General features: G+C 34.4%; 1 protein-coding gene across 4 annotated transcripts in view; it reads right to left on the bottom strand.

Moving 5' to 3' along the window:
* ELAPOR2 (endosome-lysosome associated apoptosis and autophagy regulator family member 2) overlaps window positions 1-17,789 on the bottom strand; it is a 179,856-nt gene that overhangs the window by 49,246 nt on the left and 112,821 nt on the right. For all 4 annotated transcript variants that reach the window (XM_054692480.1, XM_037510727.2, XM_054692481.1 and 1 more), the window contains exons 3-8: window positions 13,067-13,262; window positions 11,816-11,963; window positions 9,059-9,145; window positions 7,323-7,428; window positions 6,153-6,305; window positions 5,479-5,567 (exon numbers count right to left, since the gene is read on the bottom strand). In XM_054692480.1, coding sequence (XP_054548455.1) covers window positions 5,479-5,567; window positions 6,153-6,305; window positions 7,323-7,428; window positions 9,059-9,145; window positions 11,816-11,963; window positions 13,067-13,262 — 779 coding nt within the window. The remainder of the gene's footprint in view (window positions 1-5,478; window positions 5,568-6,152; window positions 6,306-7,322; window positions 7,429-9,058; window positions 9,146-11,815; window positions 11,964-13,066; window positions 13,263-17,789) is intronic.

The raw sequence follows: 17,789 nt of genomic DNA, 5'->3' as shown, positions 1-17,789 counted from the left end.
CACCTGCCTCTCTCACCATCTGTAAAATGATGACTCTTCCTGCTGGAGTTTCTAAATCACTAAAAAAATAAATTAGATCCTATGCCCATAAGGAATTCTGAACTCCCCCGAGCAAGATAATATAAAATTCAGACAACTGAAGCAAATGAAACATCATTACATAGGGGGAGATTGTCTTTTTTTTAATTCCGGCTTAAGTACAGAAAACAAATTTCCAATCTTAGTCAATTAACAAATTTGCTGAATTATTTTTGACATTAACATTTTGACATTAATTAACATTACTACTGAGTTATAGTGAGATACTGCATTGATGAAAACAGTTGGTTCCTATGTGGGAGAGGGGCAGTGCTAAGACTGAACACAGATCACCGATCCTGGTGGTCTCAAAGTCTCATCACTTTGAGAGTGCAAAATCATTATCCTTAAAGTTCATGAAGGAGGCAAGTATGGATTAGAGCTGTTAAACAACTTGCCCAAAAGTTATACCTGGTTAGTAAATGGTAAAATAGCACTAATCAAGGAAACTCAGTTTGGTAAGGGTAACAATCACAAAATATGCAAATATATTTTTGACACGTCAGCTAACAACATGATTTTTAAGTCAAGTATGGTAAATGTTTAAAAATTAGAAAATATGGACCAACATTTAAACATTTAGAAGTCAAATTTCCAATACTCGGCAGTAAAATTTTGTTTACAAAGCTACTTGGTTCACTTGACAGATTGATTCTGTGCCTCTTTTATAATGGGGGCAGATGCTTCCATGTCTGGCTGACTGGCAAAAGATAATAATTAATATTAATGATACTTAGCCCCAGATGGCTTGCTGTGCAGGTGAAAAACCAACAATCCATTGTATAACAAATTGAGATAAAACTACAAAATATTTTATGAAACAAAATGCAAATAAAACAAAAGTTATCAGATTTCCATTAAGATCACAGAAGAACTTTGGTGCCCAAGTATATTTATATTAAGCATGAATATGACACATTTTATTTATTTATTTTTTGGGAAGATTTATTTATTTATTTATACAAGCACTGGGTACAGTCAGAAGTGCGGGAGGGTGAGAGAATTCACCAGAGCCAGAGCAGGGAGCAGAGCAGGCAGAAGGACGGAAGTACACTGCTGAGGCGAGCAGGGGGTGGCAGGAGAGATCTGGGTGCCATGCGGGACCCTCACCGGAGGCCGGGGATGGAACAGGCGCTGCGGAGGCTGCGGGCAGCTTCGCAACCCAGCACTCAACCACTGAGCCACCGGGGAGGCCCAATATAACACATTTTAAAGAAACATCTGAAGGTATCAATTGGAAGCTGGTTCTTATGTCAAAATAAAATTCAAAAATAAGGACAGGTTTAAAATTTGAGAGTGGATTTATCCATGGTTGCCAACTTTCTTCCTCCAAATGTCCCTGCACAAATGCACTCACACTTTGTAGATAGGCTGAATTCACCAGAGTCAAATTATAGGTGGTTTAAAACTGTCACTGCAACCTACCTGCCTTGTGCACTGTGGCATTCTTGCCTAGATGTTCCCAGACAGGCAGGCTATGATTTGCTACCCTGCCTTTGACCCTTTCTAGTTTTAAATCTGGACCCTCATGATGACATCCATTCAAAGCAAACCTTTCACATTTACAATTAGTCACGTATCCACTTAACAATATCATTTAGTCCACAATTCTTTATATTAGCCATAAGGGGATCATGTGAAACTATCAAATACCTTGCTAACATCAGAAGATATCTTTTCTTTTTTTTCATTTATTTCTATGTTTTAAACTTTTTAGAGTTCTTATTTTTTATATATTTTTATTTTTTTACATCATTTTTCATTTTTACACAATGTATTCTTTTTCATCTTGTTTATAGTCCCCATACAATTCCCACCACCCCCCTTATTTTGACCGTAATCTCTCCTTCCCTCCCACCCCACCATAGTGTGTCTCTGGCTTATAGTTGCTTGTTGATTTTGATTTCCACTTTATTATAATTAGTCTTTTTCCTAGCCCCTTATTTAGGGTTTTTTTTTAGAGTTCTTGATGAGTACTTACCTGCCAGTCATCTCTGGTCAACATTCTTTTGAGATCACTCTCAAGCAATGGATCTGTGTAAATGTTTGATGCAGCATTATGGTTAAATACTATAATGCATGTAAAAAGTGGGCTCTAAGGAAATTTTTGAAACCAAAACATACATGAAATTTTTGAGTTAAATTGCTACTTAAAATAATTTTATAGTGCTTGCTGAAAAGTAAATATTCTTTAATTTTTCCATTTTATACATCCTATTTCATACCTACTAAACTCTAGTCAAGTAAGCCACTTTTGTAATAAAAGAAAATATCTTTGAGTCTAAAAAAATAAAACTTCTAAATAAGTAAAATAACATAATTCTTCAGGTTTGTGTATCTCTGCATCTACATAGGGACACTGATATACACAATACTTGATATACAGTAGGTCCCACAAATAACTGGTGAATGAATGAAGGAATGTTGCTGCGTTACTGTACACATTAGAAAACTAAATCCTTGTATCTCTTCTACCTATTTCAGTCTGGTTTCTGTTTTAAAATGGCTGTCTCGAACTCTTGCCATTTGTGACAACACAAATGGAACTAGAAGCAATTATGCTAAGCAAAATAAGGAAGGAAAGAGACAAATGCTGGATTATTTCATTTATATATAGAATATAGAGAAAGAAAGAGTCAGACAAAACCAAACCAGAATCAAACTTTAGAAATCTTATTGTAAAACTCCGGCTACCAGAAGGGGTAGGTAGAGAGTAAAGGGGGTAAGGAGCCTAGAGGACTAAGTGAATGACTACAGGCCTCGGTGGTGAGTAATAGAGTGGTAACATACACCTGAAGAGGTATGAACCTATACCTCTAAATCATATACAGTACTGTATACCAATATTACCTTGATAAGAAAAAATTAAGAAAAGATTAATTAATTAACTACAGACTTCAGTTTACTTAGTCCAACGAATATTTTCAGTCCTCATTGAAGTTGACCCTTCAGCAACATCAGTTTAATCTATCCAACCTCTGTTAATATGATCTGATATTATACTCCCTTAGATTTTCCAGCCACTTTTCTCAGTCACTATACTCTCCTTGTTCATCTTTTCTAGGTCCACTCTATGTTCTCAACTACAAAATTTCACCCAAGCTCAAGGTTTCAATTACATCTATTTACTGATGACTCTCAGAGACAAAAATCCAGCCCAGGGTTGCACAAAACTTCTTTTCCAATATCTCCACTTTGGGAGTAAGTCTTCTCATTTGTGACATTTTTTACATCCTAATTTGAGTATTCTCAAGGCTTTTACTTTCCTGACTCCAAACTTTCTCAGCAAAAAATGCCTCTGCTTACCCATCTTTAACACTTCCTCTCCTACTCTCTAGCGCTAATCAATCTAGCACTAATCATCTTGTGAAATTTACTTCCTACTTATTTTTCTGATCCACATTCTTCTATCTGGTCCCTTGCCACCACTCACATCTTCTCTTACTGACAGAAGGATGATAGTTAGCAGTCTCATGATTATTCATATCCTCTCTTGTCCTTCCCATCCAATCTTGTTTTCTAAACACTGCCTACAGTCCTGTGAAACATCAGTAAACCAATGGCTTATCTCCCAGCTACTCCAAGCAAGAACAAAAATCACTTTTTAGTAGAAAGAGAACCAGTGAAAATACTGGAACAAACAACAGCAAAGATCTCAAATTCTCAGGTGTAATCTAAGCTTCTTCAATATATATTTATTTCATTAAGTTTCCATTGCTTTTTTGTTTACTTCTGAAAACTTTTAATTTCATTTATCTTGAAATAAGTCTTAAATGATTTTCAAAGAATCACTTAGTTTATAAATTGCCAGTATATAATTTTGTTCTTTACTGAAAGTGTGTTCAGAGTTTACCCAGATTTAACAGTAAAACATAATCTGTGACCATTTTCGTACTGTACATATGCGGGTAGATGTGCAAATATGTACATATGTGTTAGTTCATGTGCATATGTGTATATTCTGTGCATTCTACACTTAAAATATAGCCTTACTTCCTTCCACTATTCATTGGTATTGTAAAAATAGTACTTTGGAATATTTTCATTATAACAAAGACAAGATTCCTTTGCATATTAGATCTAATTTGCTCAAGTTTCAGTAATGCTGAATTAATGATTATCACACAGAATAAACTAATTTACTTTTCCTTACTAATAATACAAGTTCAACTAAGAAAAATTTAACTAAAGAAACATGATACTAAGTTATTTTTCAATCCAACAGTGCCCCCACCCACCACATACATAGTTTCTTAATAGAAATAGCCCTTACTTGGCCATTACTGGAGGTTCATCGAGATCTTACTTCTTATGTCTTTCAAGAGCTGTTAGTTTGAGTTACTAAAGAGTTAGTAGAGTTATTAACAGTCATAGTTCTATTTCTTATCACTGAAGTTTTCCACCAATTTAAACAGACTTGTTCCTCTAATTATTCTAAGCTAGTGCTTGCTTTACTTTAAATACTAGAATGTGCTGGGGCTTAAGTATTCAAAACTATGTTATTTTAAAAATAATTAAGGACAAAAGGTAAGATTAACAATCATTTAAACATAAAAATTATAGACTAAATATAAATATAAAAATAAAGACAGAAAATTAGCTGGGTGCATTGTTTGATGAGAAAAATCTAGAAGAAAAGAATACTGACATCTATATTTATTTTCCAAACTAGATCAAGAAGATAAATATTATTTCAAAGATTAAAATGTATATAAAGAATGCCACAGCGCAGGCACCTAAATCCTAGTTTCTCTTCATATAGGCTTATATAGGCTAACTCTTTAGTTAAGAAAATGGCAGGTCAACCACAGAGTTCATATGTACATTTTTCCTCTGGTTAAGTGCCTTTTATATGGTAATTACTTTACGTTTTCTAAATGCAATTACACAGTAATCTGCTATAACTGAATTAGCCTATGGCTGCATAGCTTTTATTGACAAAAACTACTGAGTAGCCAAATAATTAAAGAGAACGATATTTCCATGAGTCACAATACATACTTTAAGGCTGTTCTGATACTGCTTCTGAAATAATAGAACTTAGAAACAGCAGTAATTTACTATCTCGCACATTGTGCCAGGAACCACGCACTGACTCTCTTGTATTCTCATTTTAGCCTTATGAAGTGGTGCTGATATTATCCCCATTTTACCAATGAAAAAAAAATTGAATCTTAGAGACAGTAAATAACTTGCCCACAGCACTAAACAGTAGCACATTCAACAAATCTAAGCCAGAAAACCAAGCTTCAGAATCTAAATTCTTAAGTTTCCCCTATACTATCTCCATACCTGTGCTATAAATCAACACATTAATTCTCTCATGAACAAACTAGCACTTGCTAAATTTGGGAAAAGCACTTAAAATATGGGGTAAAGTTGACTGAATGCTGCTAATACCTTTCCTTCTTCATCACATGGAGTATGGATTTGGAAATAGTCTTTGGTGGTACAAGGAGGGCGCTCCATACACTCACTGGATCCTTCTTCTGTAACATAAAAGTATATTTCAGAAATGAATTGTTTCCTTTGTGACTCTAAGAAAGGCAAAAATCAAAACAACAACAAAAAAGAGGACAACTAAAAAGTGAAAATAACTTTACTCTAGGAATTTAGATAGAACTAGCTAGGCCTACAGAAAATAAAAGCCTACATTTTTATTTCACAAAGAACAATACATTTTCCCTGATACACAAGGGTTATATCATAGTTTTTCCAAAGAAAAAATATTAGATGTCTGCCATTATCACTGAGCACTGGAAATCTGCAACAAATTTAACGATTCTAAGTATGAATCACCTAAAAGTAAAATTAGAATATTTAGGATAAGTACAAATGTATCCAATGCAGTTACCTATGGGGTGTGGAACAGACAAAAAAATAGGAAAGGAAAAGTCATGAAGAAAGGGATAACTCATATTTGAGCCATTTAATGATGATCCACTTCAGCACTTTCATTTCTGGCCCAATGTCCCCATCACACCTTGTGTGTGACTTCTGGCTTATGAATATACACTTGATAAACATAAATTTAGAAAGAAAACAACCCAGTGTTTAAATTGGCTAAGTCTTACCTGAAAATTGGGAATCCTCTGCACACTTTATGCATTCTTTGGCTCCTTTCTCAGAGTAAGTATTTCTGGGACAAACTTGGCAGTTGAATGAACCTGGTTTGTTGCTGAAGGTGCCTGGCTTGCACGGGAAGCATTCTGATGTGTAAGCCACCCCTGTGTGGAAATGGAAAACAGTCTCAGAAGAGGATCTAACAAATACAATCACATCAGCACCTTCCTGCTGCTTCCACCCAGAAGTGAGGGCAAAATATTAGCAGCAAGTTCGTTCTGAACACTTTATCTCATTAATTCAACACCAAAAAAGTATGTGGGAGAATCCAGGGTAGATACTGAGTTATACATAACAAGTAGCTCAAACACTTAAAGAGACTAAGGTTTGATGAAAGTATAATAAAATATATCAAATGAGTTGTCAAAGGTGACTGACCATGCTAACTCAGAAGGATAAACTCTTTGGATGCTTCCAAGTCTAAAAGTCTACTATTCTCTTATCTCTGTGGCTACCATTCTCTTTTTCTTCATTGCTCATTTGGTCACAGGCAAGACTTAACAGGCCCAAGAAAATGGCTTCAGTTTTATTCTGGTTTGTAATTCCAGCCTTTGCCAGCAGATGCCCCTATTATTAATGCGATAGTGACAGGAATAAGCACACTTGCAACAAATTAAAATAAAGGAGAATCCTGCTTTAATTAAAAGCAGCCCTAATTGAGTATGAACGGTGCCAGGGTTTAATGGACGCTCTCCTGGGCCAGAAAAGGCCCAGCTGATTCAGAGAAGTATAAGAGGTTTAGCAGATAATCGGACAGAGACAATTACTATTTTTGTGAATATATCAGTGATCTGGGTAAGCTCCATACTTGTCATAATAGACAGTTCTGGAATGAATAATAATCTCTTATTGAGAAAGACTGTTTCATTTTATTCAAAGATACGAATGTGATCACGTTTGTTTTTCACACAGATTAAATAATTCAGTTTATGTACACAGACAAAAAAGAAAGAAACTCATCAACCTGCCATAAACAAAACTAAGGTTTTTAGACCCTGAATATTTCTATGTACAAAGCCTAATATGCTAATTCCTTTCACATTTACCTTTAAGCCAGTCAAACAATTTAATTCAATGGAAAATGTAATACATGAATACTAAAACATATTACCATGAAATACCTTCAATTGTAATATTTTTTACCAACACTGGCTTGACCGCCTTAGAACCCATAAGGATGCCTGTAGTTCTCCAGTACAGTATGTTTGTACCTGATTTAAGCATGACCTGTTAAAAAAAATGCAACACACACTGATAAGATAAACCATAGTACTTCCAAACACATATAAATGAATCCTTCATGTGCTTTTTCAATGTATTATTATGAACCACCCTAATTTGGAACTACAAGGTTAAGTCTACTGTTAATTCAGCCCTAAGGTCTGCTGAAGTTCATATGTTCTTAAAAAAAAAAAAAAAAGTTGGCAACCCAAGAAATATAGTAGTAAAGAAAGAAGAAAAAGCCTTAAGTCTGAACAAAATGATATGGTGACTTTCAGACTATTTGCATAAAGTCTTTATTTATATTTAAAAGGGGCTCATCTTAGAGGGCAAAAGTCACTCAGCCCACTTGTATATTTATATGCGGCCACAATTTATAAGTAGGTCTTTGACATCTGAAAGCAAATAGGAAACAGAATGAGTCTGCTTCCTTTTAAAATTATTTGATAATCAACAAATGTAACAGCAACAAGGGAAAAACAGAATAACCTGACTTAAATGACACTATGTCTAATACCTGCTTCCTCTGCCACTAGCACATTTTTCTAACAAATCAAATGACTTTCCTAAGGAAATTTCATGCTAATTCAGGCACGCAAACTAATTTTAAGGGGTGCTTGCTTTCTCATTTGCCACTCATATTCTTCTGTGCAGTATCTGGCTGGCCAAATTCAAGCTGCATGAAATTAAATGTATTCAACTTGTTCACCCTGCTGGAGAGTCAGAGAAGTAGTGCATAAGTACTTTCTCCTTGTTTATAATTGAAGAAAGAATATTTGTTGCCAAGGGTTACTTGTAATTTCAAAGCTCATCTGAATGAATTCTTAGGTGAATGGATCTTAAGCAGTACTAATATCATTTCTAGGCAGACAGATTTTAAAAAAACTCCAAAAGGGTGCATTGTATTCATCACTCCAGGATGAGGCACGCACTACAACACAAAGGATGGATGGTCACTTATTGAAACAGAGTTCAATCTACACTGCAAGACATGGTTACAAGTCCTTCCCTGTGTCATCTCATTTAACCCTGCAAGATTACTCCCATCTCTCAAATGAAAAATCACGCTCAAAGAGATTAGTCCAGTTGCCTAAAGAAACAAAACTATTACATGCCAGAATTAAATTTTAAATTCATATCTCACTCCAAAGGGACAGTGCCTCAAATACTACAGATTCACTGAATATACCCAAAACTGCCTTCAAATATCAAGAAATGTTCTTTGGCGAGGCAGTAGGTCACATTTTACTCAACGTGATCAGAGAGGCTAGAACTTTGACCAATAAGGGCAAATAGGTAAGATGTGGGTTTAGGCTCCAATAAGGATGAATTTTGTGATAATATTAGAGCAGTCTAACAATGAAGTCAGCAGAGTTCCCAATAAGCAAGTTTGAAAATTATCTGTTGCACAGACTAGAAAGTTGAATGAAGGGAACTCGAGGATCCTTCCCATGCAGAGTCACTGATTCTCTCCCCTGTGACAGGCACATCTGGAAAGTTACAACTTTTTCCCCTGGCTGGAAATGGTCTAAATTAATAAATAATTTGATTTCTTTTCTTAAAAAAACAAATGTAAAGGTTGGGAAAGGAAGTACAAGAGTGGAGTTGGTGAGAAAGCAGAACAAAGATGACTTACAGAATGAGAGCCCCATTCTCCATTGTCTGTGAGTTTCACCCACTTATCAGCTGTGGTGTCCATCTCCTGGCACTGATCATTTTGAATCTGTGGAATAAACACAAGGACCTCAGTAAAGTTTCTTGAATAATGGCTCATTAAACTGTTACTCCACAAAAGGAAAGGCTACAAGAACTTCTCTCAATATATACTAAGAAATGGCCATGAGTAATTCTCGACCAGTAAACACAGTAAAACCTGTGGCGTCTAAATGGTAGCTGCATAAGACAGTGGTGCTAGGTAAACCACCCTTATTTTTTTAACAAAAAGGTTAACCCAGAAATAAGTAGGAAAAAGGAAGGAGAGAAGGAGAGAACAGTTAACACTGAAAATTCACATAAAGAAAAAAAGATCATAGCAAAAATCCACCCAATTTATCAAAACGTTAATAGTTTATGTTCACCATGTAGGCGCAATAGTAAAAAAAATATTTATTTTATAATATTGGGAGCAATTAAATTTGAACTTACAAATAAATGAAACCTTTTCAGTTCCCTCAGACTTAATGCAAATTTTTAGGTAAGTGGCTATTGCCAAAATCAAAATTCCACATTTTTATTTGGGGTAAATGTTAATCATTTGCCTTGCCAATTCAAATGACTGCAGTTAACATTATTCACACCAAACATTTTGAACTTTCCAGACAATTATTACAAAATGCCTAGACAGTAAGACACTACTTTTCCAAGCCTATGAAGAATACAGAGATGGCAAGAAGTAGGCCATCATTATAATATTGCATGATAGTCAGCTAGCAGAGTGGGATTAAAATAAAAGCTATCACCTGCTTTCCACCCAAGTGGATATTTCTTTCTTAGCTAAATCATATTGCTACTTCATTCATCCTCCTGATCAGTTTACAAACAACATTAAAATGTTCAAAAGAAGTATTTCCTAAAGACTTAATAGAAAATAGATTCTTTAATCCTACAAATGTCAAAAAGTATCAGCTACTCAAGATATTTATTTTAATTGAAATTAACTGTTCTATTTATAAGTATAATGACCATCATAAGTGTTAAACCATTTTAAAACAGAGATGGAAAATATCTTTGGTGATTACTGTTTGGATAAGCTGAAAATTTTTTCAGCGGCAATCAGATACTGTCCGTTACTTGACATTCTACTGGCATTCTGGAGGCCTGAGTTCTGTTATTAATTTTAAAACTAGTAAAGGTATAAACTTCATACAATCACTTACTCTCTGTAGGTTTCAGATTCATCATTTTAAAGAAAGATAGGAGAGAACAGAACCAAAGTTCTACTTAATTCTAAAATTAAATACTTTATTGCTTTATATTATATAATACCAACAGATACAAACTCATCTTCCAGCCTTGAGATATTGCCTGTCCAAAAAACCATTAGCATAATACATATGAAGTTCTGACCCTTTGAGTAAATAAACTGCAACCATAAAACTGAAACATCAAAGAAAGGATGGGAACTTGCCATCCCTTTTCAGTCTATAACCAGAAAAAAAGGAAAGGAAGCAATGAACGCCAGGCCTCTAGGAGTACCTTTTTGACAACTCCCTGAGAACTTAATGGACAATACAAAATTAAATGTTTACTCTAACAATTATACAATTACTTTGGTGCTTAATTTTGTTTAGTTTTAGTAATATTGCAAAAATATCCCATGGATTAGGAAATCATTCACTCTGAGCAGTGTTTTGCAACAAAATGTAGCTTAAAAGCAAATCTGCTTGACTGTTGCTTAATATTTTAATTTCAACAAGGATATTAGATATAGGAGTCCCCTTCAAAGGTCTTGTCACACAATACTCTTTACAAAAAGGAATGTTGAGGGGTGGCAAGTTAACTTAGTTACCCAAGAATACACAGCTAGCAGCAGAAAAGACAGAAGCAGAGCAGGATTCTTTCATGGAGACCATCTCTTCCTGATCAACTTTTGATTTAGAAATTTCTGCTATAAAAAGCAATAAAAATTTGTTGGAGAATTGTTAATATATTTGCTCCTGAGATCTGGAGCGCAGAAATGTTCTTTAAGATGTTTTCGCAGTTACTTGCACAATCACACTTGTTTTTGTTTTTGTTTTTGTTTGTTATAAGAAGTCAATCTGAAAACAATTTCTCACGTATTTGAGTAACTGCCATAAAGATACTTGCTATCTTAGATACAGTTTATATAAGATAGTCAAATAATTTTAATACTAACAGTCTATTTTATTAGACTATTAGCTTAGTCTATGTTTTATAATGCTACTTAATCCCTATCACAGATCAAGTTGCCATCCACTGATTTCTTTTGATCATATAAAATTGACAGAATCAGATATATAGCCACTTCTACTTCCAAAATACTACATAAAAACAAACATAAATAATATATGTATTTAAAACTACAAAAAAAAACTTCCAATGAAAACTGAAATTGGTGAAAACATACTTTTTACAAAATTGCATCTGTAGCTATAAAAAAAATTAAAATGACTCTTGGGGTAAAATATTTGTCACACAAAAAATCTCAACCAAATGCTCAATAGTTACTCTATAAAGTGTGAGCTCAGAGACAAAGAAACAGTCTTAACAAGAAAATAAAGTTTAATAGAAAACATAGTTTTCTTTTAATATCAAAAGGCTTAGTTAACACAAAAACAGAGGAGCCATACAATGGAGTAAGAACAGCTGAGACACATGAAATTTTACATGAATGTGCCTTAAAAAGTAAATTCCAGAATATGAAAGGTCTTACAAAAAACTCAAAGAAGATGTTGTTGTCGACATACTGGTACTCAAAGAAGACATAACCCGACTTCTTCAGGTGCACTGCATAGATCAAAGACACGGTGCAGTCATCACGATTTGACTCTATGTAATTTCCACGTGGGATCCAAGAAGAACTGAGGAATCAAAAGCCAGGAGGCATTTAACATTCACATTCAAAATCCCTTTCTATTCACAAGTTATGTAACTCAGATTCAAAAGTAATTCCATTAAGCAAAGCACAGGGTAGACCAGAGATTTACTGGAATTCAAAGGCCAACATCATTTCTGCAGAACAGTTCGTTTAATGTGGCACATGACTTCTTAAATCTTGGTAAAGTTATGTGATAATTTTCTATGAAACTTAAACCAAAAATTATTTCACTAGATAGACGACCACTGATTTTTAGTAGGCCCAGGTGCAATTATTCTTTCAAACAACATTTTAAGTTTTACTTATGAACATGAACATATAGTGGGGAGAAAGGCGATTCTTTGCTACAAGAGAAGAAAGTCCTAGAAAAAGTCCATTTTAAATGTACCTAAATATGGTTACCGGCAACTAGACTTTTGTTGACAGTCATAATATAACATATTCAAAAGTTGTATCACAATGCTGTACACTTGAAACCTATATAATGTTATAAATCAATGTTACTTCAATAAAAATTAAAATAGGAATAATTAAATAAACCTAAATCAAATATATATTACAATCATGTATATAGGTAGAAGTCTGAGTTGAATTTTACCCAAATATAAAAATGGGGCTAAAATTTAGGAAAATACATTAAAATTTAAAATTTAAGAAAATATCTTGGGGAACAAGATATCAATTGTAAATCCCATAAGCTAATTCATGGAATTAACACATAGGTCGCATGTTGACATTTTAGGCAAAAAAAAAAAAAATTCTAACCAATTGTACACTAGCACAACTTAATATCCTTCTCTTCAGATATAACTCTGATATGGATATTAACACTGGGATTTTTGCCAAATTCTTTTCTTTTAGCTAATAGAAAAATGTTTAAAGGCTAAGACTTTTACATTCAAACATGCTAAAAAAAAAAAAAAAGTCAGCCTCATTATTCCTAATGACTGTCCCAAAAATAACTTTTTGCAATTTACTTTATAATCCCAATCAATACCCATATTATCCTCAACTTCATTCTGGAAAAGAGCAACACACCCTTCTAAAGCCTTCAGTCAAGATTCAAAGACCCCTTTGGATTCTTACTTGTTACAGCCGTCTGGCCTACTGTCAGAAGGGCCAACCACAGTGTCCATGAAAGTTGCAATGTTGGAAAATCCAGCTGGTAATTCATCCCATTCATCAAATTTGATGCCACTGCCCAAGGAGTAGGTACCTTCTCCACATTTACTGCAAACCTGGTTCTTCATTTCTAGATATTCTCCAGAAGCACAGGAGAAAGCTGGAAGGCAGAAGAATGTATACCTCATCAGTCACCACACTCGGCCATCATTTCCTTCTCCTTCACACTGTCATCAGAATTATACTTACAAAGCTCTGATCTACACACTCTAATTCAACCTTCCCAAAGTTTGTTTCATCAATAATCATATTTCACAATCTGACCCCCACTGATTTTACCAGGCTCATCCCTTGACCCACTCTTCCAACTTTAACAACAGTTATATCATTCCCAAACTACTTTATGCCTTTTCTTGCTGTGTGGTCTTCTTTCTCTGAAGAGCTCTACCTGGAAAACTCCTGTTCCTAACTCAAAAATTATTTATAATAGACATTTCTGCCCACACTAGACAGTTGTGTCTCCCTTCTGAGCTCCCAGAATACTCTTCTGATGATGCCCATAGTAAAGCACTTGATATGTGTGTGTGTGTGTACATGTATGTATGTTCAGTATGTATGTATCACTCACCAGTTGACACTGAGCCTGAAGAAAATAAGGATCGTTATTTTTGGATTACTTGCATCTGGCAAATATTAAGTCCAAATAAAAGGTCGATCCAGTGAGTGGGAACTAAACATAAAGGGAGTAAGAGGAGGGCAGTGCTTTCCTATAATACCTAATAAGCATCTCCACTCTGAAATCATACGCCCATTTGTTCAATATTTGCAATTCAAAACTAGTAATTTCAGCAGCCTACATCTTAACTAATGATGTCAAGTTCTATGTTGATTCTGAGAACTGTACCTGGAGACAGCAGGCACAGGCAGTGTGAAGAAAAGTTGAGACAATTACAGAAAAGAAGGCAGTCTTGCTGCTAAGTTATTGTTCATTCAACAACTCAAATCTATGTCCCCCAAGTGTGTGCCTCTATGCTCAGGGTGGTATTAGCAACTCAAGCATAGCAAAAGGCTTTCTAATCCTTTAATCAAGATACTAAAGGAATAAGAACAAAATAAAACCTCCAAATTATCTGATGAAGAAAAACAAATCTCCCAGCAGAGTGCAAGGCAGCAAAATCTGACATTTAGGTAGATTCCTCTTTTACAATACAATTGGAAACTCAGCAAGAAATAAAAACAAACTAACTTTGAAAAGTAATTCAAGAATTACAACTAGAACCCACACTCACCTATCTACTTATACATTAAAGAAATGTTTTTCCTTAGATAAACTTAAGATGCTGTACAATGAACTTTTAACTTTGAATTCAATATTCCCAAATTATTAAATCATTAGAAAATTAGAAAAGGTCAGTCAAAGAATATTGCAGGGTGACTACAAGTTCAAAACTATACTGAGACGAGGTTATACCACTTTCTAAATTCTTTGGTGGGTTACTTCATATACCTGGGCCTCTGTTTCTATCTTTGAAAAATGAAATAATGATCATCATACTGTTGCATGGGGTTACATTGAGAAGATAAAGTATAGAAAAAGTAGTTAACACAATGCTTAGCATGTAACAAATGCTTCTAGAGGCTATTATTATCATTACAGCACTACCAACAGACACAGATATGGGAAAAGTTTAATTTCTATGGTTCAAAGATCTTTCAGCAAACTTGGAATCAGACATATTTCCCTAACATGATCAGTAATATCATAAACTGAGAGGCAACATTACACTATATCGAGGGTCAATAAACTACAGTCCACAGGTCAAATCCCTCAAAGTTTTATTGCTACACAAACACACCATTCTTTTACATTTAGCTGAGGGCTGTTTTCATACCACAATGGCAGAGTTGAATAGTTTTGACAGAGATTGCATCACCTGCTAATTTGAAAATACTTTCTTTCTCATAAAGTTATTTTGGAAGACAAATTAATTTTATGTCCAAAATTGAACTTTTAAATTAATAAGTGATAAGTTGTTATAAGGGACTCAAAGCAAAAAATAAAAGTGAGTTTGTGAAACTTGTCTTCTAAATAGAATAATGGTATTTCAGAGTATTCAGAGATCTGTTACAATCAAAATCATTAATAACATCCCTAATTCTTTCAGCACTATTTCCTTGTGTAACACCAGATGGAAATGTGAGAGATTAAGTTAAAAGTGAGTATACTGAACAACATTTCACAGTCAATTCTTGGTATTCATAGTAATTACCTAAAGTTGTTACAAACACTAAATTAACCAAAGTTAAATCATTGCTCCTAAGGAAACTAGCAGATTAAGGTTCCTGATCAATGTATAATTTTGATTTGTGTTTTTCCATTTAAGATCATCTTAATAGGGCCTCCCTGGTGGCACAAGGGGTTAAGCACCGCACTATGAAGCAATCCGCAGCCTCTGCAGCACGAGTTCGATCCCCGGCCAGCCAGGGAGCAACCCACATGGCGCAGCAGACCTCTCCTGACTCACCTGCTGCTCCCCTCAGCAGTGTACTTCCGTCTATCTGCCTGTTCTGTTCCCCACTCTGTCTCTGGTAAATCAACCCCCACATCTCTGGCCTGTACCCTAGCTCTTGTATGCATAAATAATAAATCTTAAAAAAAAAGAACATCTTAATATATATTGTTTATTCCATACCACCGAACTCATGGTCCAGAGCACTACAACTCATAACTGAACTAAGCTTATTTAACACATTCATTTTATCCAAAAGGTACATCACAGTCTACTTGAACTTTGATCACTAGTCATCATTATGGGTGCCATTTTAAAGAATAAAATTACCACAAAAATGCAGACAACATAGCACTAAATAGACTGTGAAAAGGATACCTGTTGACAATAAGAGAAATAAGAAGACAGTGTGTCACCTTGTTTGAGTTCAGATGGGAGCATGTGGTCAAGTGATTCAAAGTTGTACTGCTTTGCACTTATCTGCAAATGGCCATCAAAGTATAATATGTATTGAGTTGGGGATTATAAATTAGTTTTACCAAGAGTCCAAAATTTCAAATATGAATTCCATGAATAATGAAGATCAACTATATTTATAATAGACCTGTGGGGAAAAGGATGCTATGCCCATTTACCAAATGAGGAAACTGAGGCACAATACATTTAAATATCCCAAATAAAAAGATACCTAATTAGCCAATGGCAAAGTCAATATTCACTTTTAAGTCTGACTCCGAACCAGGTGACCCATGAACATCTGATTCAGACAATTACGTATAATCAATACAAAAAAAGGCAAGAAATTCTATCCAAATTTATTATATTTCATATCATTGTCATTTCCTATCCTGAACTATTAAACAATATTTGTGACCATTATAAAACATTAGCTATTCCTTACCCTCAGATTTCTTGTGAATTTTTAACATACCATACCAAAAGCACACCTTCAAATAACATTTTAGTAAGTTACTAACTTCCACATCTCACTGTCCCTCATTTGTAAAAGGAAGATGGTATTATCTATCCCAATGAGTGGTTGTGGGGATAGATATTACATATAAAGCATTTAGCAATATGCCTGACATAAAATATACCACTAATGTAAGCTACAATTATTAGTAATACAATTCAGGGATCTGGGTAATAAGAATTTTGCCACTAAACTGATCATTATTATTTGCCACTAAATTATTCTTCAGAATAATTATGAATCAAAATTAGTCAGATGGATATAATAATGGAGAGCTAAAGTGTCTAAAGCTTTTTCTATTTTATCATTTGCTACTCCTCAATCTTTTCTCCCATCCTGGAAGCTCTAGAGACATATCAAAGGAAGAAAAAAGCCACACATTCTTGTTAAACACAATTTACTTACTTCATGTTGTATCAACACAATTAGCACTGCTGACCTCGACAATCATCAATGACCAACTTTTCTTTTCATATTCTATCTTTGCCACCATCACTTTAGGGACTATAATCTTTTTATTTTAGATTTTATATAGAATATAACATAGGACTCCCTTAACAAAAGAAGGATGTAGACAATAAGCAATTATTGTAAATAGCTGTTGAAACTGTTAGTTGAATATATTCAGGTAAACATTTGGTCATTTCTAAAACAATACTTTTTTTTTTTTCAACAACCTCAAAACCTCAGAGTCAGTGAATGCAACTAAAGATAAACAAACTCCAAAGTTCTGATATGAGAACAGAAAAATATTTGGTAAGTATATATAGTATAAACAGTAGGTTTAACCTGGGAGTTTACAATATTTCACCTAAGTACCCAGTGAGCGATGGTTAAAAACCTAACCTCTTGAAGTATAAACCAAGGTCATGTGCTTAATTCAGTGTTATTTTTCTCAGCTCTATGCCTCTTCTTTTCTAAATTTATTTCTGCCTCTTTGGATCAATAAAGGTTGAAATATGTAGGTATGAAAAATCAGATATGAAAAAAAGGTTTTTATATTAGTCTATCTCCAACCAGCAAGCAGCTGAGAAAATTTACTTAATCCTCAGTGCCACCATTTATTCACATTTCAGTGAGAATGCCACTTTCCAATCTTCCTTCATTGGATTGCCTATGGTGTTACAAGAGGCTGTGTAAACTTCTCTGATAGTAAAAAGTGACAAGGAAATTCAAAGCATTGCTATGATCATGCAACCACCTG

This window comes from Talpa occidentalis, unplaced genomic scaffold, assembly GCF_014898055.3.
Source record: "Talpa occidentalis isolate TD23 unplaced genomic scaffold, MPIMG_talOcc4v2.1, whole genome shotgun sequence".
NCBI lineage: Eukaryota > Metazoa > Chordata > Mammalia > Eulipotyphla > Talpidae > Talpa > Talpa occidentalis.
Note: the sequence above shows the minus strand (reverse complement) of the source record. Positions and strands in the feature narration are given on the sequence as shown.